At 53.7% G+C, this 21,722-nt stretch overlaps 1 protein-coding gene across 1 annotated transcript in view; it reads left to right on the top strand.

Annotated features, from left to right (window-relative positions):
- Positions 1 to 21,040, top strand: part of ARHGEF10L (Rho guanine nucleotide exchange factor 10 like) — a gene marked incomplete at its 5' end in the record, with an annotated part of 123,390 nt that extends 102,350 nt beyond the window's left edge. Inside the window, 3 exon segments of the mRNA NM_001134135.1 lie at positions 10,909 to 11,083; positions 18,297 to 18,419; positions 20,019 to 21,040. Of these exon segments, the coding sequence (NP_001127607.1) occupies positions 10,909 to 11,083; positions 18,297 to 18,419; positions 20,019 to 20,551 (831 nt within the window). The 3' untranslated portion in view covers positions 20,552 to 21,040.
- Between the last annotated feature and the right edge of the window lie 682 nt (positions 21,041 to 21,722).

The raw sequence follows: 21,722 nt of genomic DNA, 5'->3' as shown, positions 1-21,722 counted from the left end.
TGCAGGTGTGGGTACAGGTGTATATTCGTGTGTAGGTGCAGGCATGGGTGCAGGTGTGGGTGCAGGTGTGGGTGTAGGCGTGGGTGCAGGTGTGGGGTGGTGGAGGGCCAGGTGAGGTATCTGGATTCCACCATTCAATATCATGCAAGCGAGGCCTGCAGGCTCCACGTGGCTCCCCTATGCAGAGCTCAGAGCAGAGCAGGGCAGCCACAGCCAGTGCCTGGGGACGCTTTGTGGGCCTTATGCTGAGGCTTGACTGCTATGAGGCAGACGTGATAGAACAAAGCTCCTATCACATCTGACCCTGCATCAGAACCATCCAGGCTGCCTGTGGCCCAAAGTCAAGGCCCCCCAGGCTGCACTTGGTCGCTATCCCTTGGGTTCCCCTTCTCCAGCCACTGGACAGGTCCCAGTCCCCCAAAGGCTCTGCCTGGGCACTCTATTCCCCCAGGCCTTTGCACCCACTGCTCTCCCTGCTGGGACTCTCAGGCTGTCTTCTGATTGGGCAGAATCTTTGTGGTCACTCTGACTTCCTGCCCCTTTCTCCATGGAGCCCAACTGCCTCCACTAGTTCTCCTCTGGGCTCCCTTAGTCCTCACTCCCTCCTCCATCGCACTCTCTGCATCGGGCCGTAAACAGGACTCTGGGCATCTCCCTGGCCATGCTGTGTCTTCAGGGCCCGGCAGGCACGGACGCTCCATGAGGTTTGCTGAGTGAGCGAGCTGCACCAAGGAAAGGAGATTGGCAGGGGCAGTCGCTTGCCTGCGATCAGCAGGGCATAGGAAATCCCTTTACGTCAGGCAAGGAGCCGATAGGAGTTTTGACTCCTACTGTGTGCCGGGGGCTCAGCCAGGGACCTGATTTTGCCTTTAGTGCTTCACTTTCTAGATGTTAAATGAATCCAGAGAAACAACCCTGACTGCACCTGCTCACCTGCACCCTCGTGCACACAGAGGCGTTCTTTCTTCTGCCTTACCTCTGTCTGTCTGTCTCTCTTTCAGCACTCACTCGTCTCTTCCTCCCTGGTAGTCTGGTTTGCATGCTCACTCTCTGCTGATCTCAGCTTCTATCTCTGTATCAGTGTCTCCTTCGATCAGTGCTGCCCGGCTCTTCTAGGCCCTCTGGCCCAGGGTGGGCACTGGCTGCAGCTTCAGTCCTTGTGCTTGGCACTGGGTCCCAGCAGCAGCCCCTGCCCTCACGGACCTGCCTCTCTGATATGGGCATGGTGGGGGGGGGGGATCATGAGGGGAGAGACCACCACCACCCACTTAATCCATATTGAGACTCATGGGTCCCAGAGGCTGCTTTGAGCTCTCCATTAGCAGCAACTCGAGCCATCTTATGGCAGCTCTGTGCAGTAGGTACTATTAATATTATCACACCCACTTTAAAATGGAAGAAACCAAGGCAGGAAGTGGTGGGGTCAGGAGCTGAACCCTGTAGGTCTGCGCCTGGGCCTGTGAGTTTACTGCTTCTTGCAAATAGCAAACAGATAACAAGACAATCCCAGGCCACGGTGAATGTCAAGCAGACCCAGGCTGGGCGCCATCACTGCCTGCACTGGTTACTTCCCTGCTGGGCCTCCCTGTCCTCTCTGACTAGAGGCTCAGTGGTCACTCCTTCCTCATGGGGGCTGCAGGTGAGCTGAGCTGAGCTGAGCTGAGGGCAGCCCAGCACGTGCAGGAGCCGGAAGATGCCTGGCCCCCTCTCTATGGCTCAGTCTTCACTGGGTCCCCAGGGTGGTGGGCAGGCACAGGCACTAGCTCAGCCCTGGCACCTGCTTATACAGGGCAAAGTTGGAGCAGCTGCCAAGGGTAAGACTCGCAGCAAAGGTGGTTGCTGGCCCCAGGTGGCCCAGATGGCCCAGCTGGCTGCCCAACGCTCCGTCCTAAAGTGTCGATGCTGGAGAAGAAATGCTAGGCTGGCTGTCATAACTGAAGAAAACAAAAGGAAATTAAACAGGACTAATGAGGAGAATATCAATAGCCCATACTTCAAGATGCTTTTTCTATTCCACTTCCTCCAGAATAGCCAGGTGCACTGATAGATTTCAGGTTTTTTTTTTTTTGTTTTTTGTTTTTTTGAGATGGAGTTTTGTTCTTGTTGAACAGGCTAGAGTGCAAAGGCATGATCTCGGCTCACTGCAACCTCCGCCTCCCAGGTTCAGGCGATTCTCCTGTCTCAGCCTCCCAAATAGCTGGGATTACAGGCATGCACCACCACCCCTGGCTAATTTTGTCTTTTTAGTAGAGATGAGGTTTCACCACGTTGGCCAGGCTGGTTTCGAACCCCTGACCTCAGGTGATCTGCCCGCCTCAGCTTCCCAAAGTGCTGGGATTACAGGTGTGAGCCACCGCACCTGGCTGGACTTTAGTTTAGTTTTGTTTTTAAAGGCAAAATTTTGGCACAGCCAGGTCAGGACAGCATTCTCTGCAGTGGCACTTTCTGTATGCCTTGGTCTGGGTTGTTGGGTTGACCCCAACATCTGTGTCCACCTTCTTGTGTGCTTAGTAACAAGTAGGCCTTACTGTAGGAATTGTTAACTTTTTTGGAGGTAGACAAGGGTGATTTATAGACCTCTTTGAAATGCTAGTAAAAATAGTTAACCGTCTTTCTAGAAAGACACACCAAAAATACCAAATTTTGTACAATCAATTCCAAAATGGATTGTTAAAGGAAATTTGGGGTCTGGCCACCAGTCTTGGAGCTGGCAGGGACGTCCATCCCTCCATCTCTCGCAGGCTTCCATCATGGCCCTGAGCTAGGAGAGTCCAGCATCTAGTGAAGTCTCTGCTCCAAAAGATGACCTCACACCCACCTTACAGATGAATGAACAGAGACCCAGAGACCTTAACCAGTTTGCTGGGAAGAGGTGGACTGGTCGTTGCACCCGGAACCTCCCTGAGAAATGCGTCAGGCAGGGCAGATCTGCTCCTAGTGCACAACCTCTTGGCCTCAACCAGGTCAGACTCTGAGGGCAGGAGTGGTGGGGAATCAGACAGAGCCCACAGAGAGGGATCCATCCATGGCTTGGAGGCTGAGTATTGGCACTGGAGTCCCGTTAGGGTGACCAAGTGTCTTGGTTTGCCCAGGATTGAGGAATTTCATGGGGTTTGGGGCTTCCAGTGTTGCAGCCTGGACAGTCCTGGGCAAACCGGGTAGGACTGGTCACCCTAGGTTTGCGTTTGGCTTTCCTCCCATTTCCTAAGCAGCGCGACTTTGCACATCATTTAGCATCTCAGTTTGTTTCCTCAGCTGTAAAGTGTTGATAAGAATGAGATAAAGACAGGGAAGGGAGTTGTGCTAATTGCCTGTAGAAGATGGCCTTTCTGCATGCCCAGTGCAGCTGTGCAGAGCAGACGTGACCCCGGGTCTGAATTCCCAGCCCTGCCCTTTGCTGGTGGGGTGGCCCTGCACAGATCATTTCTTGTGCCCTAGCTGTGGGATGAGGATGGAATGGTGGCGCCCACCTCCCAGGTGTCTGTGGGGATTAAAGGGAGGCAGAGTTGGTGAGGTGCTGGCAGGTGATCGTGGGTGATCTCTGGGCCCATGACTGTGTCTCCCAGGGCCAGCTCGGTGGTGACCGGGCCGGGAATGGGTGGCACAGCCCCTTCATGCTCACACGCAGCTCTGGTGCTCAGCATTGAGAGTCCCCCATGAGACTCTCGGAGGAAAGCATGTGAGCTTGGAGCGAGGTGTACGCTCCTGCCCTGCCCCCCCTGCCCCGCCCTGCCCTGCCCTGCCCCACCCTGCCCCGCCCCTGCCCATCTGGGCCACTCGGGGTTGGTTTGCTGTCTTTTCATAGAGTCTCTGTGAGGTGAGACACTGCGCGCACAGTGGCCAGTCAGGCATTGGAAAGTCCTGCCACACGGTGGGTACCTGGAAAGTAGAAGGCCCACCAGCCTCCTGCCGTTTCCTCAGGAGCTGGCAGCCCCTGAGAGCCCCTGTGCCCAGCGAGCCTTCTGGCCCCTTGGCGACATCTCAGCTCTAATGACTTTGAGTGCTGAGCGGCTCACCCTGGGAATTTATGGAAACCACGCACAGAAGTGTCACCTGGAGGCATATAAATATTGTAGGACTGGAGGTTGGGCTGTGTCAGCACTATTTGGAGCAGTATCACCCACCTGAAACTGACTATGTGGGCGCCTGCAGTGGGTAGATGGGGGGCTGCAGGGAGGGGCGCCGTGGGTGGGGCAGGACACACGGGTTTGTCTCAGCTCACCTGGGTTCATTCCAGGTCACGGTGCACCAATGCTCTCCCTGGAATCCTCACCATGCCCCAGAGGCGTGTTCTCTTTTTGTCCCCGTGTACAGATGAGAGGAGACGGAGTCACTGGGTAGTGGGGATCTGGGAGCTGGAGGAAGCAGGCCCGACCCCTCCCCTCTACCTGCCAGATTTTTTATTTATTTTATTTTTTAATTACTTTGCCTTTTCTCCCATAACTTTTTTTTTTTTTTTTTTTGGAGACGGAGTTTCACTCTGTTGCTCAGGCTGAATTGCAGTGGCATGATCTCGGCTCACTGCAATTTCTGCCTCCCGGGTTTAAGTGATTCTCCTGCTTCAGCCTCCCAAGTAGCTGGGATTACAAGTGCCCACCACCATGCCCAGATAAGTTTTGTAATTTTAGTAGAGACATGTTGGCGAGGCTCATCTTGAACTGCTGACCTCAAGTGATCCACCCATCTTAGCCTCCCAACGTGCTGGGATTACAGGCATGAGCCACTACGCCTGGTCCCCCATAACTTTTTACTTTGAAAAATTTCAAACTACAGGAAAGGTGAGAGAATAATACAATACACAGATATTCTTCACCCAGGTAACTGTTAACATGTTGCTACAATCTTCCCCCATATTATACACGCACAGAGACATACACCCACTTTTAAAAAAGTCAGTTGCAGGCATCATTACCCTTTACCCCTAAGTACTTCAGCATGTCTCTGCCACGTAACTGCATGGCATATCACACCCAGGAATTTAGGTCAATGCACTGATGCTATCTAAATACTGTCCAGGTGCAGATTTTCCCAGTTGTCCCCAAAATATCTTTCAGAGCTACTCCCCCAAATGCCATCCAGGATCCAGCCTGAAATCACAGGCAGCCTTTGGTTTTCATGTCTCTTAAGTCTCCTTTTAATCTAGAATAATCCCTTTGCTTTTTTGTTTTCTTCATGATATTGACTTTGTTGACAAGTCCAAGCCAGCGTCTCATAGAAGTTCCACAGTCTGGAATTGCCTGGTTATTTCCTCCTAGTGAGGTGCCAGTGTTTGGCCAGGTGCTGCGGGGCTGGGGTTCAGGGGAGCCCTGCACCTCCCACAACAGTCCTCGGGGAGGAAGAAGAGCAGCTGGCCCCGTCCTGATCACTTGGTTAGGGAAGCGTTGGCTGGATCTCTCCTTCTAAAGGTGCCGGTTTCCCTTTGTGATTACTCAGTCACCTTTGGGTGATTCTTGAAGACTGTGTGAATATCCAGTTCCTCCACAAACTTTCCCACTGGGGCTTTGTCATCCATGGTGGGTGATCCTTGGTGGTTGCCAATTCACCATCGTCTAATTCTGCCCTGCCTTCTGCATTGACTAGTTGTCACTAGTTACAGAGATTCACCTGACCCCACTCCACACCCAGCCCTTACTATCACTACAAATTCCTAGATTTAAAAAAAAACCCAAAATTCAGCGCAGTCTAATCAGGACCATCATTATTATTTCTGATGTTCACGTTGTCTTGAATTTAGCCAGTGGGGACCACTTCGTGCTGGCTCCCAGGTCCTTTGGACACATCCCCATCGTTCTTTGAGCCCTTCCTTGCTTTTCACCTGTGAGAAGTTCTAGGCATTTCTCCAGGGCACCCTGGCTAGAGTCATTGCCTTCAGGCTCGTTCAGTGGACAGGGCCAGGGAAGAACTCTCGAGTTGGGGTTTGTTTTGATACCTCTAATTTAGATTTGAGATCCTGGAGTCACCCTCGTCTCTCCCATTCCACACCGGACTCTCTTCTCTCTGTGTAAACCCTGGTTCCCAATAACATCAGTATATCTCAGTCCCACTGCATAAGTCCAGAATCACTGTGCCTGCCCCACCACCTCCAAGCCTGCCAAGGAAGTTGAGGTTTCCCTTGCAGATCATTTTGTCCTTCAGCAGGGACCAGGGGTTTACAGTTGGAATGCCGTGATCTTGAGCTTACTTGAATGGGTTCTTTTCTACGCGGGTGTGACTGTGTGCCAATAAAGCTTCATTTACCAAAACTGGTGCAGGCTGGTTGTAGCCTGAGGGGCATTGTTTGCAGACGGCTGCTCTAGTGTATAATCCTAACAGCACAGTTTCTGGTGCAGGGTGAGCACTCACCCAGGAAATAGCTGTGCCTGGATCATGGAGGCTGAGGGGGCAGGAAGCACTGGGCTTTCCTGGTGGTGGGTGGGCAGGTGGCCTTTTTCAGGGATAAGGGGGATAGAGGCCTCTTAGAGAGTAGGACAGCCCCTGACCCCACCAACCCCACACTTCTGGGCCTCCCAGACCAGCCAAGGATGAGGGCACAGGTCTGGAGGTGCGTGGCCTGGGCTTGGGGTGCTGGGTGAGCAGGGTTTCACCCTTTCTGGTTGGGAGGAGAGCAGAGTTTGATGAGCTGACAGCCTCCCCTGGCAATGAATTCTGAGCTCTCTGAGGGTACGTGGATACCTTGTATTTGGAAAATGAAATGAGCTGCATGGCCTGGCAGCAGCAAGACCAGTAGGCAGCGAGGGCTTCCCCCATGCTCTCGCTGGGGTGCTCACTGCCCCCTGCTCTCACCCGGGTGCCAGGCCCGGTCCCTGAGCCCCCTCTGGGACCCGTGATCCTGGCATGTCTCTCTGGCTCCACCTACTCCCTGCCCTGTGGGCCCAGGAGGCTCAGGCAGGACTCCAGGCTCGTGGTGTAAGAAGGGGATCCAGGAGCCCAGAGGTAACTGAGACATGCCGGGCTGGGGCTGGGGCTGGGGCTGGAGGTGCTGTGCCGTTCTTCCTATTCATTCCTGCCCTTTCCCCCGCCTGCCTCCCCGCTTTGGGCTCGGCAGGTTTGCACAAGCCTTCTGCAAAGCCCTCTGGGCCTGGAGACAGACTTGTTATGCCACTGGAGAAATGAGCCTGGATTTCCACCACTGACTTCTCTTTTAATTAGATTCTGACAGCAGCACACAGGGTTGGCTGGCTGCAGATTCAGGTGCAGCTTTCCTTGGTCCCAGGCCTCTGGGTTTCAGTGCGCTTGGCTTTTTCAGAGGCTGAAAATACTTCTGACCTTTCTTTGGGAGTCGAGCGGGAGGCCGGCTGCATGCGTGTGAGCATGCAGATACCTCTCTCAGTGCGTGCATGTTTGTGCATCCGTGAGCAAGGAGCTGCGTGCTGTGTTTTGGAAAAGCCTGCAGACAAAGCATGTTGGGTCTCACTGACTGTCCTGCTGCCCCATCCATTCGCCCCCCTGCTCACCGACAGCAGGTGCTGAAGGGGTCCCCTTGGCCTCACTGTCCTCATCTGTGATTGGGGCTGATGCTGCCTCAGCTGGCTTTTCCCAGCAAGGCCTCGTGGGAGGTTTCCTTCCTCCTGGATTCCTCCTACAGGATGGTTTGGCAAAACAAAATCATTCTGCATGTTTCCTTGAAGGAACATACATCTCAGGAAGAGAGAACTGAAAGCTAGGATGGCCCGGGCTGTGGGCAGCAGATATGGGTGGAGGGCTAGAGAGATGGGGGCATGGTCTCTCCCCTACACAGCATGGACTACTAAACCTGACTTAGTGCAGGCTGTGAGGAGGCATGGCCTCCTCCCAAAAATCAGAGGCTCTGAGCCTCCTGCACCTGGGCCTTCTTGGGGCGCCGGGAGTGGGTGGCTAAGAAAAGAGGAAGAGACCCCTGATACCTCTGGAGCCCTTAGCCTGAGCCCCCAGTCTGAGAGAGGAGACAGTTCGCTTCCTCTGAGCATGCCCAGCTAGATACAAGATTCTGTCCTTGCTCCTGGGGGGCCCCTACCCAATGGAGACACCGCATCCCTGCCTTTGGTGAACTTTCGGTCTGAGGAAACTACAGCTTCTGCTCGAGGAAACTACAGCTTCTGCTCTGGGGGCGTCCCCCTAGTCAGGGGTGGGCTGTGCAGTAGAACCCCTGTTCCAAGAGCAGCCTGACCCTGGGGAGAGGAACCACGCTGCTGTCTCTTCTCCCCTCCCCTCCCCTCCTCTGGGGAGCCTGGCCTTTCCTGCTACCCCTGCCTTCCTTGCTACTCGAAGCTCAGCCCTCAGGGACTGGCTCAGAAAAAGCAATTTCCTTGGACAGCTCACAGTCTTGCCCTCCTGGTCCCCACACTCTGATCAGGAATGACCCCGGAGCTCACTGGCTCAGCTCCCCATGGAGAACCCCGCCCCTCGCAAGCTTCCTTAACTCAGTGGGAAACCGCTTAGTGATTTGAGCTGGGAAGGAGCTGGGGCCATCCTCCATGGCAAAAGAAGCTGAGTCCTGTTCCTCACTCTCCACTTGCTAAGCCCACACGAGGTCTTCAGGGGCTGGACCAAGAAGCCAGCCTTCCCCACGCTGTTGTCAGACTGAACTTCTTTAAAAGTAAAGCTGACTCTGTCACTTACCAGCTCAACCCCCTCCAGTGGGCGAATAAAAAAAAAAAAAAAAAAAAAAAAAAAAAAATCTAACTTTTCCCCAGGGATTCCAAGGTGGCCTGGTGCAATCTGGCCCTACCTGCTCTGGCCTGCCCCATTGCTGTGCCCCCCACCACGGGTCCCTCTGCTTCTCATTCCTGCCTCCGGGCCTTTGCACTGCTGTGCCCTCTGCATAGAATGCTCTTCCCCCTCCTCCCAATCATTGAGGGGCTGTTTCCTCCCCATTATTCAGGTCTCTCACTAAATGTCACCTCCTAGAGACACCTTCCCTGACCCCAGTCTTAATGGCTCAGTATTTTTTCTGCGCAGTGCTTCTCACTATCTGATGTAATCTTTCTTTGTTTTAATTGCCTCCTGCCCTGGGAACGTTTGCCCCACAAGAGTGGGTCTTGCAGTCATCAAGATATTTCCAGCACTTAGACCGACACCGGGCACATAGTAGGGACTCAAGAACATCTGCTGAATAAATGAGACCCTACTAGGCACCAGGCCTGTGCCAAGCTCTCCTCACCAGGTCCCTGTAATCCTCATAGCAGCCTCTACTTACAATTGAGGAAACTGAGGCCTGGGCCTGTGAAACTGCCAAGGACGTCAGATTTAATAGCAGGTTGGATCTCAAATAAATGCCCATCCAGGATCCTCCTGCAGTCTTGGGCTTCCTGCCAGGACAAATTCTTTATGGCAACAGGAGAAAAGCCAGAAAACTGGAAAAGAGGAAAATCACCCTGTCCTGCTCCTGGAGTAAGCCTCAGGGTGCAGCTCTCCCTCCCCTGCCCGTCTTCTTCCCCCAGGTTTTGGTGTGTTTGTTTTGTTGTTTTTTCTTTTTTTTGCATTTTCTGTAGCATTCACATTTTTCTGTGTCCATCATGCAGTGTCTGTAAGCGTGAGTTTAAATGCAGGGAGGACAGTACAGAGCTGGATACACAGAGTTACCTGACTGTCCCCAAGGCTTGGGGATTTAGGTTGTTTCTAGTCTGATGTGCCTGAGTTAGTGACACCTGAGTGTTGTAGATAGAATTCAAGTGTCCATCTATTCATTTTTTTAACCAAATTTTACTGTGCTGGGCCCTGTGCCAAGCAGGGGACGGGCACTAAAGGGCATGAGGCCCAGGCTCTGTCCTTGGAGTCCACAGTCTTATGTGGGAAGTGGCCAAGTAGAACCAGAGAATGGTGTAGGTATTCCAGGCTAGACAGCGGAGCGCGCTATTCAGAAGGAAGTGGCTGGTCCGTGGTGGGGTGGGGCCTGCCTCCTGGAATGAGGACGCCACCCTGAAGTGGAGTCTTCAGATGTTGAAGGAGGACAGTTGGGGAGGGGGGGGTGCATGCTGTGCGCAAGTCATGGCGAGGGCAGAGGTGTGGCACGTCCTGAGCATTGGCTGGCCTGAAACGTAGGGAGCCCACAAGGAAGGGCAGGAGTGGGGGCAGCACTGGGGCCCCGAATGCTGAGCTAAGGAACTTGGACTTTCTCCTGCAGTGAATGGGAAGCCTGATCATTTGTATCTTCTTTTTAAAGAAAGTTTTTATTTGTTTTAAGATCAAAATCGTACATACACTTGCAAGAAAAAAAAAAAAAAGCATGGAGTGGTTTATCCTGAAAGGCTCGTCCCCACTCCCCATCTCAGTCCTGCTTTTTGGAAGAGAATGCTTTTCACCTGTTCTTTTTTTAATCCACCTGGCACTTTCCTCAGGACCCAAACTTGTTCACTCTGCTGCTTCTTGATGTATCAATTTTGGGACATTACCTGTTGTCTCCTTGCTGTGAAAGATGAGGATTTGGCCCATATTACCCCTGTTCCTTCCCTGGTCATTCTCTCGGTTGCCTTTGTCACTTTAAATCATTTACATAAACCACAACATCTTTCATGATTTTTGGCTCCATCTTTCCCTTCCGTAAGGTAAAGCTCTGAGGGGTCACTGGGACCGTGCCTGGTCCTATCTGCTTGTGAGTGAGTGTGTGCCCGTCTTTCCTGCTCCTCACTTGGTGATATCATGCTGGTAGTTTGCAACTGGCCACATTAGAATGTTTACACCATGGAAATTGGCAAACCCTGCAAACCAGGATTCCCTGCCAGTTGTTAAACTTTGGCCAACACAGCACAGCTGGGCTTCTAAGATTCCAGTTGTTAAACTTTGGCCGACCTCAAAGCTGGGCTTCTAAGGTTCCCTGAGTAGCTTGTGCTTTTGAAGAATGTGAGAATGGCTGGCCCAGGGGTGGGGGCTTGTAGGGAGGCTCAGCTGGCAGGCCCAGCCAGCATCGACACTCCTCCCTTTGTGCCACAGCAAAGCTTCGAGGCGCACCAGGACGAGGCAGTGAGCGTGATGCATATGGTGAAGGCAGGCAGCGGTGTCTGGATGGCCTTCTCCTCCGGCACCTCCATCCGCCTCTTCCACACCGAGACCCTGGAGCATCTGCAAGAGATCAACATCGCCACCAGGACCACCTTCCTCCTGCCAGGTGAGGCTGCTGCGGGCAGGGGGGAGCTGACAGTCACAGAGCACCTTCCATGGCCAGGTAGTGGTGTGACCTGGGCAGCCCATCCCATTTTCCCTCATCAGCCCTGAAAACTGGGGCTTTAAGTTGGGGCACTCCCCAGGAAGTGGTAGGGTTGGGATTCACACCTAGGACTGCCATCTCAAAGCCCCTGCCTGTCACTGTGCCCAGCCACCACATCACAGCAGCCTGGGGCACTCAGGAAATGGCCCCCAGCCCAGTGGACCCTCCAAAGTCAGGCAGCTGCTAAGGGAAGGCCAAGCTGGGCAGGAACCCAGGCCTTTCTGTTCTGCCCCACTCCCCATGTTGACCAAACACCCAATTCTGCCTCAGATCCCCTGCAGGATGAGGTGATGGGAAAGTGAGAAAGCCAACAGATGGTCTCTGTCCTTGGAGGTTTTTCTGAGAAGGCAAATGCCCGTCTTGGGCCTTCTGGTCCATGGGTTTGGATGGCATCTGCTGTGGCTGGGGCCCCTCCTGCGTAGCTGTGTGTAGACGAAGTGGACAGGATTGATGGTGGAGGGGAATGGCGGCGAAGGATTAAGGCCGGAGCTCACCAAATGCCCCCCAAGGCCTCCACGGAATTGGCTCTCAACCCTTCCTTACCATCTGCTGCCCAAGATGCAGGCGCCATGCCCATCCTCACCCCAGCTGGCTACAGAGCAGACCACGGGGCCAGCAGGCATCAGCTAACCTTGCTTCCCTCCTTGGCCTAGCTTCCCCCAGAGAGACTGACCTGCGGCCAGTGTGGGAGGGTGCAGTGTCTCTGTCTTGTCCCAGTGCCCCAGGCAGGGCTGGGTTCAGCAGCTGGGAGAGCCAAAGGGCCCTCGGGCCAGGGAAATACAGCCCGTGTGGCAGGCGGGGGCCTGGAGCTGATTGTCACAGGACCTGGCAGATGGGCCATGGCAGAGGCTGGGAGCGGCCGTATGCCCAGCAGGGTTGAGTGTCCTGTCTTCTGAGGCTGTACCGAGGGCAGGCACATTAGCCAGCACTGCAGGAGCCTTGGGGACCTCTGCCTACCCCAGGGGCCTGGTCCCTAACTCCCTCCTGAGGCCCTGGAAATCACCCTGGCTTCTGCTTCCCTCTAGCCAGTCACGATGGTCCTTGAGTCTGAACTGATCACATGGAGATGGTGGTTACTAACAGCACAGTCCACGGCGGTCACAACGGTGTAATAACTGCCACCCTGCCCAGGCCTGAGGTGATGAGGCCCCAAGTGCTTATGAACAGGATCTCATTTCACCCTAACCCTGCGAGCTGGGGATCATCCCCACATTACAGATGCAGACACCGAGATTGGTTCAGCAGGCCGGGCGTCTTGCTCGTGGTCATGCAGTGGACCAGAGGCAGGACTACAAGTCACATTAGGCCGGACTCAGTCCAGCATCCTACTGTGTGTAATGGAGAAAGAGAGTTGGCTTGAGGCCTGGCTTGGCCAACACATAGTATCAGACAAGTCCCTTAATCTCCCGGAGCCCCTCATCCCTCTGTAAGATGGGATGTAGGTCCCAGCTCAGCGACTGTTATGAGGATAAATGCTGCCCGGGCTGGGAAGGTGGCTGTCCTGGGCCGGCAGGGTGGCAGGTGCCTGATGAGACTGAACTCTTCACTCACGTTCTCCTGGGGTGTGTGAGAGGCTTGGTGGGACCTGTGTTTGGGTTGCCTCCTTCCCCCTCCTTCTCTCCCTCCCTCCTTCTCTTCTTCCCTCCCTCCCTCCTTCCTCCCTTTCTTGTTTCATAGTATTTAGCCATTATACAAGTTCAATCCATTTTAACTATGATAAAAATGTCTCTGTATCACAAAACTATCTCCACATTTCCTCTGATAGCTAAATTATTTCAAGTTAGTGGAACAATGAAGAAATAGATAATCTCATGGGCTTTTAAAAATCTTTGGAATTTCATCTTGTTGGCGCAGAGGAGAGTAAGAGAGAGTCAAGCTGATCAAGTGGTGGGAGGCAGGATGTGTGGACAGACCCGGCTGTAGTTAGAACAGCCGCTCCTGCCTGTACAACCCTGACTTTACTGTGTTTCACACGCACCTTCACGCCCGTTGTCTTACTTACTCTTTGCAGTTACTCTTTAAGGAAGGAAGGGCATTCGTTGTTATGATGATGATTTGAGGGCCAGGTAAACTGGGGCTCAGGAGGTGAAATGACTGGTCTGCCATCGCAGTGCTGATATGGACAGAGCCAGGAGCAGCCCCACAGACTCTCGTTAGAGCTTCCTCACACTTACTGTGTAGCTTGGGGTGGTTGTGTCCCTGTCCTGGGCCTCAGTTTCCCCATTCATACAACAAAGGGCTGAGATTTGAGTCAGCTTGGCCATGCTGGGTGGGGTACACCAGAGCCTGGAGCCAGAATTCCTCCTGGAATCCCTGTTCCCCTGCCTTCCAGCTCTGACTGGGAGCACTCGGAGCACCCGCTTCCCATCCTCGGTCCCTACCCTGCAGGGCAGGTGTAGGTGTTGCGTGAGACAGTGTGAGGACAGTGCCCACAGTCCCCGTCTCAAGCCAGCAGCGGTCCATGATGGTGACATTTGCCGTCATCGTCTTTACGGCATCCCTGCCCTGCATCTCCTACGAGGGCTCCTTGCCCCTCCTGAGACCTTCCAGGTCAGTGTGCCATTCCTGTTGCATCAGCTGCGTCAGTGCAGACAGAGGTGACCCCTCTCTTGGCAGACCTCCCTGAGGCTGAACCCTGGAGAGGGCTGGAGGTAGGCCGAGGTTCCAGAATGTGGGGTTTCCCGAAGGTTCCCTCTTCCCTCAGGCCTGAACTTTCCCAGTCAGTAACCCAGGGGAGCCTGGGGCCCTGCCAGACAAGTTCCTCCTGACCCCTCATATCTGAGAGTGGCTCCCTGAGCTCCAAGCTGAGCCAGAGCCAGCCCCAGCCAGCACGCTGGGGACCAGAGCGTGGGGGGCAGCTTCAGATCCACCCCACGTTGTGCCTTTGCAGAAGCACAACACAGCAGGATTCTTAAATTCTTTATTAGAGATATTTTAAAAAAGCTTTTAAGTATTTTTTTCTTCCCCCACACCACCAAATGAAATAATTGCATAATTAGTAATAAATTTGTTCTTCCACTAAGTGTGGATTTTTTTAGGGTGTGTTAAAAATTTATCACGCTTCCTTCCCCTGACCCCTTTCTTCCACTCGAGTACTCGACTGGTATTAATGCATTTTTTAACCTAAACTCCCTCCTCCTTTTAACCAGACAGGTCATTAATAAAATGTTCTCCGAGAGCCTGAGCTTTTTAAAGTTGTATATCTCCAGATAGATGGCTTGGGTGAGTTGAACACTGCTGCATTAAGTCTCTGTGATAAAATATTTATTCACCATTAGAATTTTTTTTTTCTTTCGGACTGTTTGTGAAGTGTCTTGCTCTTTTCCTTGAGGTGGAGGGGGAGGGGAAGGCCCCAGAATGAGGTCTGCAGATGAAGTCATTTCTCAATTCCGGCATCTCTTTCAGTTTCTTGCTTGCCTTCCTCCCATTTGTCGGTTTTGCCGTCCAGTGGGGGCCGGGAGGATGCAGGGGCAGTGGGAAATGGTCTCCTGCCCGTCTCCATGCCCTGGGGGTCTTGGAGAGGGAGGCGATGAGGCTTGTGGAATGAAAAATTCACCACTGTCCCCTCTCTTGGCTTTATTGTTCTTGTGGGTTTGTGGCTCTGATGGAGCTGATCTTAAGACATTAGCGTCCAGATCCTTTTAATAATCATAAACATTATCCTAATAGCCTCTATTTATTGATTGTACACTATGGGCTAAGAGCTGTGCTCAATTGTGTATATATATTATATGTGTATATATGTGTGTATATATTTAATATTTCTAATAATTATAAAATTGAGCAAGGCAGGTTTGTAGTACTCATTGATGGATGAGAGAAGTGATTTGTGCAAGTTTTCTCCTTTCTTTCATCCGTCCATCCATCCATTTACTCATTCACTCACAGATACTTCTTGAGAGTCTACCATGAGCCAAGGTACTTGGCCAGGAGTTGGGGAGTTAACCATGAGTGCACAGATAAGTCACTGCCCTCACAAAGCTTGTCATAAGTAGACGAATAGCAAAATAAGGTCATCACAGACCTTGACCAGGGCTAAGAAGAGAAGTCAGGTGTTGAGGAAAGGAGCTCGTGGCCTGAGCCTCCCATGTTGGCCAACTCCAGGAGGGCTGGGGGCCTGACCCTGGACCAGAGGCTGCCATCATAGTTCTGAGCCTTCACTTTTGGAATGGATTTAGGTGTGGGAAATGGTCCCAGCTCCACAGACACCCAGGTACTGTTTGTGAAATAGCCCTTGTTGCCAAGCCTGTAAGTCACTAGTGGGCTTTTTTTTCAGCCTGGTTTGCATTTCCACATTGCATGGACACTATGAATGTGATTTTTTGAGTTTTCATCATGTTGCCAGACTCGAATCCCACTGCCTGCTTGATAGCTCCACTCGGGTGTCTAATTTGTGTCTCAGACCACACATCCAACCAGGAACTCTGGGCTTCAACCCCCAAACCTGCTCCTTTGCCATCCCAGGCCATGGCACTGCTGTGCACCCAGCTGCTCCAGGCAGGGGAGCCTCAGCGCCGTCCTGGGTTCCTTCCTCTGCTCTACCCCTGCTCCCCTCTCCCAGCAGCTCTGTCACTCTGCTCCAAACAGGTCTCGAACAGGTTGGGCTCTCCTCACCTCACTGCCGCCGCCCTTCCCACCTGGGCAGCTGCTCCCACTCCCACCCTCCACAACTGCAGCTAGAACCTTCCACTCAAATCGCCACTCCCCTGCCTAGACCTTCTGGTAGTTTTTCACTGCAGCCAGAATTAAGTCCTGGCCCTGACCCATCCCCTCTTCTGACCACCTGGAGTCCTTCTGTGCCCCACCTGCACTGGCTTCACTCTGCTCCATGGACTGGCTGAGCTCGTTCCTGTCACAGGGCCTTTGCATGCCCTGTCTCCTGCGTCTTGGCTCAGGTCTTGGTGTGGCCACCTCTGCCTTGTCGCCTGGAGTTCGCAGCCTCATGCCGGCCTCCGCATCCTTCCAGGAAGCAGAGGGATGCCTGAAGACCCGGGAATCCTCCACTGGCTCTGCTGCGTCGCCCTGTTTCAATCCTCTGCCTGGCGTTTACATTCCTTGTTTCTGTTTTTGTTTCCTGTATCTCCTCTCTACGCCTCTATGTCTAATACAGTAGCCGTTATTACATTGAAAGAAAATAACACATTCAGTCCGTCAGTGCCACTAGCTATATTTCCATGCTCGGAAGCCACATGTGGCTGATGGCTGTCAAATTGGACAGCACGGTAGGAAACATGTCCGTCATCAAAGAAAGTTCTAGAGTGTCTGCTCCTTAAGACAGAACTCTGTGTACATGACATCTAGTGTGGGATCTGCCATGCAGTAGGCATCTGAGAGGTAAATGGATTGGTGATGGGATGGCACACTGTATTAGGCAATGCTGGGTGTACCCTGAGTTGGTAACCTGCCTTTTGGGGTGAGAGAGCCACACCAGTTCTCCCTGTGCCTGCACTGCAGAGGAAGCACATACACCCATATGTATGAAGTTGAAGTGTCACGCCCAAGGAGGGAGAGGTGATGGAAGCACTGGGCGGTGGTGAGCAGCAGACCTCAACTCCACCCCACCCTGCACTCACCAGCTGGGGGGCCTCTTTGAGCCTTAACATCCGCGCCTGGAAAATGGGGCCGGCATTTGTGTCTTGCGTACGTCTTGGCTATTGCAAGGCTTCTGTCAGATGAGAGCAGGTATACGAGTGCTTTGGAAACTCCAAAGCTGTATTTTTCCAAGTGTGATCCATGGACCAGAAGCAGCAGAAAGTGGGAACCTTCTGGAATGCAGCCTAAGCCTCTCCCAGAGGGCAGCAGGATTAGGGCAAGAAGGAGACAGCCCTTTAGAAAGGCAGGTGCCTAGTGAAGCCCAAGGAAGTGTGGCAGAGCTGTCCACCCTCTGTGTGACGTGGTGGGGGGTCTGTCCCTGAGCCGGCAGCCTGTACCCCATGCCTCTCAGCCCCCTCAGAGAGCCTCCTGCCCCCTGCACTCCCAGCCTCTCCCTTGTGCCCATTCTCATTGCTCAGAATTGTTGGCAACAGTGCAGCAGCAGCGATGACAGCAGATAGTGCCCATTTTGCCATGCGCGGGCACGGGATTGTTTTACGTTCATTCATTTAACCCAATGGAGAATATCTGTGTTCCAAACATCAAAAAGGGACAGTAAAAATACAGTCCTATAGGACTGCCATTGTGTACACGGTCTGTTGTTGACTGAAAGGTCATTATGCGACATGTGACTGTATTATCCTTGACTCCTTTTACAAGTGAGGACACCATGGCCCAGAGGAGTTTAGGACGGGCCCCAGGTCACGTAGCTGGAGAGTGGCAGAGCCAAGGTGTGAGTCCTGCGCCTGGCTCTGAAGCCCTGTTTTCGGCCACTGTGCTGGGCAGCCCACACCTGGCGTCCTCTCTGTCAGGAGCAGGGGACCGCCCCCACGCCCTCCCTGACATTGCTATTCTTGCTAAAATGAAGAGACAGCGCTGAGGGGAGAGCTAAAAAGAACGAATCTGGACTGGCATCAGAAACATGCTGCTTCCCACCAGCGAGTTTTCTGCTTCACTCTTGGGCCTGGGGCCTGCAGGGTGTGCTATGACCTCATCTGAAGAAGCACCCACACGGGCAGGCCCTGAGGGGCTGCAGCAGGCACACCTCAATGCCTCTTGAGCCCCACCCAGCCCTTCTTATGCCTCCCATCTGCACCATCACCGATGCGAAGCTTGCACCTCCCCAGTCTTCCCTGGTTTTGCTCGTAGCTGGCCGGCTGGATCCCTGCATGGATTGCCCTTGGACAACCCTTTGTGCCAGATGACCTGGCCACCATGTATTGAGAGCACACACAGACCAGGCGCTGTGCCTGTGGTGTTCCCCCAATGTATCCGCATGGCAGCTCCACTTTACACAGGAGGAAACTGAGGCTGGTTAGGGGAGTGCTCAGCTGGAGGACCCCATGGCCAGACCCCAGGCAGGTCAGCCTCCAAAGCCCCAGCTCTTACCCACCCCACTGCCCAACTTCTTGCTGGTTTCAGGGGAGGAGCCTGCTGTGCCAGGCCCTCACCTCGTGGTGGCACCCAGAGCCCATGCCGTCTCCCCAGGAGGGCACTGCTCAGCCATCCTCTCTTTCTGCAGGCCAGAAGCACTTGTGTGTCACCAGCCTCCTGATCTGCCAGGGTCTGCTCTGGGTGGGCACTGACCAGGGTGTCATCGTCCTGCTGCCCGTGCCTCGGCTGGAAGGCATCCCCAAGATCACAGGTGAGGCTTTGGGAGCTGGTGTTGGCAGGACCTGGGGGTCAGCTGCAGGTGGCCGGTGGGGCTTGGCGGGGAGGGTGTGTTATGCCCCCATCGGTATAGGGATGGGGTTCCAGTCTCCAGCTTCCTCTCATCTCAGGTGGCATGGTGGCCAGTAGAACTGAATCGTCCCAGCCCCACAGTCTCCCACCTTTCTGAGTGTCAGTTTCCTAATCTGGCAGATGGACACAAGAGTGGCTTGGGGCCTGGCTGAGACACCTGCCTAATGGCAGTGGCTCCACTGGCCCTTTCTTCTCCTTCCCATAGCAGTTTCAAGATGTCCAGGCTCCAGAGAGAGAAATAACTGAGTGTTTCTGGGGCTAGGCCCGGCCTCCTCGTGGGGTCCATGTGCAAATGAATGTGTGCACATAGATCGGAGGAAGGTCTGCTCTGATCTGCACCACTGGGCCCAGGAGAACAAGGGCAGGATCAGAGAAGACCCCCACACTTGGATGCCTGGAGCTCTGGGGCCCCCTCTGCCTCTGCCCTGAGAATGATGACTGTGGTCTCTTCCAGCAAGGGAGCAGGGCCGATAGGGTGGGCCGGCTCCCTGCACAGACCTTGAGTCCTTCTGCTAAAGAAGAGTTGCTTTGGCTGGGCTTGGTGGCTCACACCTGTAATCCTAGCACTTTGGGAGGCCAAGGCGGGTGGATTGCCTGAGCTCAGGAGTTTGAGACCAGCCTGGGCAACACAGTGAAACCCCGAAACCCTGTCTCTACTAAAAAATAAAAAAAAAAAATTAGTTGGGTGTGGCGGCATGCATCTGTAATCCCAGTTACTTGGGAAGCTGAGGTGAGAGAATTTCTTGAACCCGGGAAGTGGAGGTTGCAGTGAGCCGAGATTGCGCCATTGCACTCCAGCCTGGGGGACAGAGTGAGACGCCACCTCAAAAAAAAAAAATTGCTTCTAAATTCTGAGATTTTCTATTTTCAAGGTTTCATCAAATAGGGCATTTTGTCCATCCAGGGGGCATTTGGGGAGGGCCTATTTCCAGGTGGAATCCTGGGGAGGGCCTATTTCCAGGTGGAATCCTGGGACGCGGGATGAATTGGGCAGAGACCCTGCTCTCAACAAGCTGACGGTCTCCTGGGGGTCATCATAGCTCGGGTGACAGGTGCTGGGATGAGGGTGCTCCGGGGGCTGGGGACACAGAGACTGGGGTGAGCAGCTCCCCATGCATGAATTCAGGAGGGATTCACAGTGAGGAGCTTGAGCTGGGCCTTGCAGAAAGAGTGGCAGAATCAGGTAGACGGGAAAGGATGTCTAGGTAGAGGCAGCTGCTTGGCAAAGGCTCAGAGCCGCTTGGCAAAGGCTCAGGAAATTCTTGGAAGTTCACACTGAGGCTCCCCCATGTGGTGTATAAGGTCGTTCCTGTTCCGCTCCCCTGAGGAAGTTGTGCAAGAGCACGGGATAGCCAGACCCTGTGGCCTTCGGGGGAGGTGCCAACATAGACGGAAGTGACCCCCCCAAATACCCAGAAAGTTCTCCAGGAGAGAGACTCAGGTGCTTCCCTAAATGTGCTGGGCCTTTGGGCCCCTTTCTCTCTCGCCCCATTTTCTGCAGGGAAAGGCATGGTCTCACTCAACGGGCACTGTGGGCCTGTGGCCTTCCTGGCTGTGGCTACCAGCATCCTGGCCCCTGACATCCTGCGGAGTGACCAGGAGGAGGCTGAGGGGCCCCGGGCTGAGGAGGACAAGCCAGACGGGCAGGCACACCAGCCCATGCCCGACAGCCACGTGGGCCGAGAGCTGACCCGCAAGAAGGGCATCCTCTTGCAGTACCGCCTGCGCTCCACCGCACACCTCCCGGGCCCGCTGCTCTCCATGCGGGAGCCGGCGCCTGCTGACGGCGCAGCCCTGGAGCACAGCGAGGAGGATGGCTCCATTTACGAGATGGCCGACGACCCCGACGTCTGGGTGCGCAGCCGGCCCTGCGCCCGCGATGCCCACCGCAAGGAGATTTGCTCTGTGGCCATCATCTCTGGTGGGCAGGGCTACCGCAACTTTGGCAGCGCACTGGGCAGCAGTGGGAGGCTGGCCCCGTGTGGTGAGACGGACAGCACCCTCCTCATCTGGCAGGTGCCCTTGATGCTATAGCCCCTCCCCTCTCCCCTCAGAGGGCACAGCTGCAGGCCTGACCAAGGCCACGCCCGGCTCTCGTGCTCTAGGGACCTGCACGGGACGTGTGGATGGGCCTGGACTCTCCAGAAACTACTTGGGCAGAGCAAAGGAAAACCTCTTCTTTTAAAAAAAATTTTTTCAGAGTGTTTTGGGGAGGAGTTTTAGGGCTTGGGGAGAGAGAGGACACATCTGGAGGAAATGGCCTTCTTTTTAAAAGCAAAAAAACACAAAACCTCACAACTGCCTGGCAAGCCCAGTATCACTTGTTTGGGCCCTAGCGGGGCTCCAAGGCAGCCACACGCCCCTCCTGGAAGGGTATGTGTGTGTGAGTGTGTGCGAGTGTGTGGGCTGGTGTGTGAATATCTATAAATACGTATATATGGTGTATATTATATGTGTATAAATAAAGTCTGTACATATTGGACCTCTGGGAGATGCTGGAATAAAAGACAAGAGTTACATCCGGACTTGGATTGAAATTTTGTTGTGGTTTTTTAAAGACATGATGGGAAAGAGATAGAGAGAGCAGCTATTGGTAGAGAGGGTTTATTCGGGACCCAGGAGCCACTCTTAGGCTTGGCAGGAGGGTGGAGCTGCTACGGGAATCAGCTCTAGAACTTCACAGTCCAATCTGGTCACCATTAGCCACAGGTGGCTAATTAATTTTCAAATTAATGAAAATGAAATCAAACATTCAATCTCTTAGTCACCATAGCCACATTTCAGATGTGGCTTGAGTGGTGAGTGGTGAAGGATGAGATGGCACAGATATGACCATTTCTACCATAGAAGAAAGTTCACTTGTGCTCCAGAAGGGGCTCTAGGAGCTTCTTTTGTGAATATTTTTTGGAAAAAAGACTGGTTCACCCCAGGTCTGGAGTAGCATGGGGGCAGAAGGCCTTGGTGTCTAACAGTGCAAGCCAGCAGCGAGGGGAGGATGAAGGGCTTCTCTGCAGGCTGGCAGCCATGTCACAGGACTTGGGGTCAGAGGGAGGTCAGGGTGGGCTTCAGGTGAGGTCCATCAGCAGCAGGAGCAGAGCCCAGGCTGCAGGTGAGATGGGTGAGTGGGGCTGCCTCTGGCCCTGGCTCTTCTCTTCTGGCTCAGTTCATCCTTAGATTTCTAGAGCTGCTTGCAGGAAAGAAAATC

Source organism: Pongo abelii, chromosome 1 (genome assembly GCF_028885655.2).
Source record: "Pongo abelii isolate AG06213 chromosome 1, NHGRI_mPonAbe1-v2.0_pri, whole genome shotgun sequence".
In the NCBI taxonomy this organism is placed as follows: Eukaryota; Metazoa; Chordata; class Mammalia; order Primates; family Hominidae; genus Pongo; species Pongo abelii.
The sequence above is the reverse complement of the archived record's forward strand: the minus strand, read 5'-3'. Positions and strand labels throughout refer to the sequence as shown.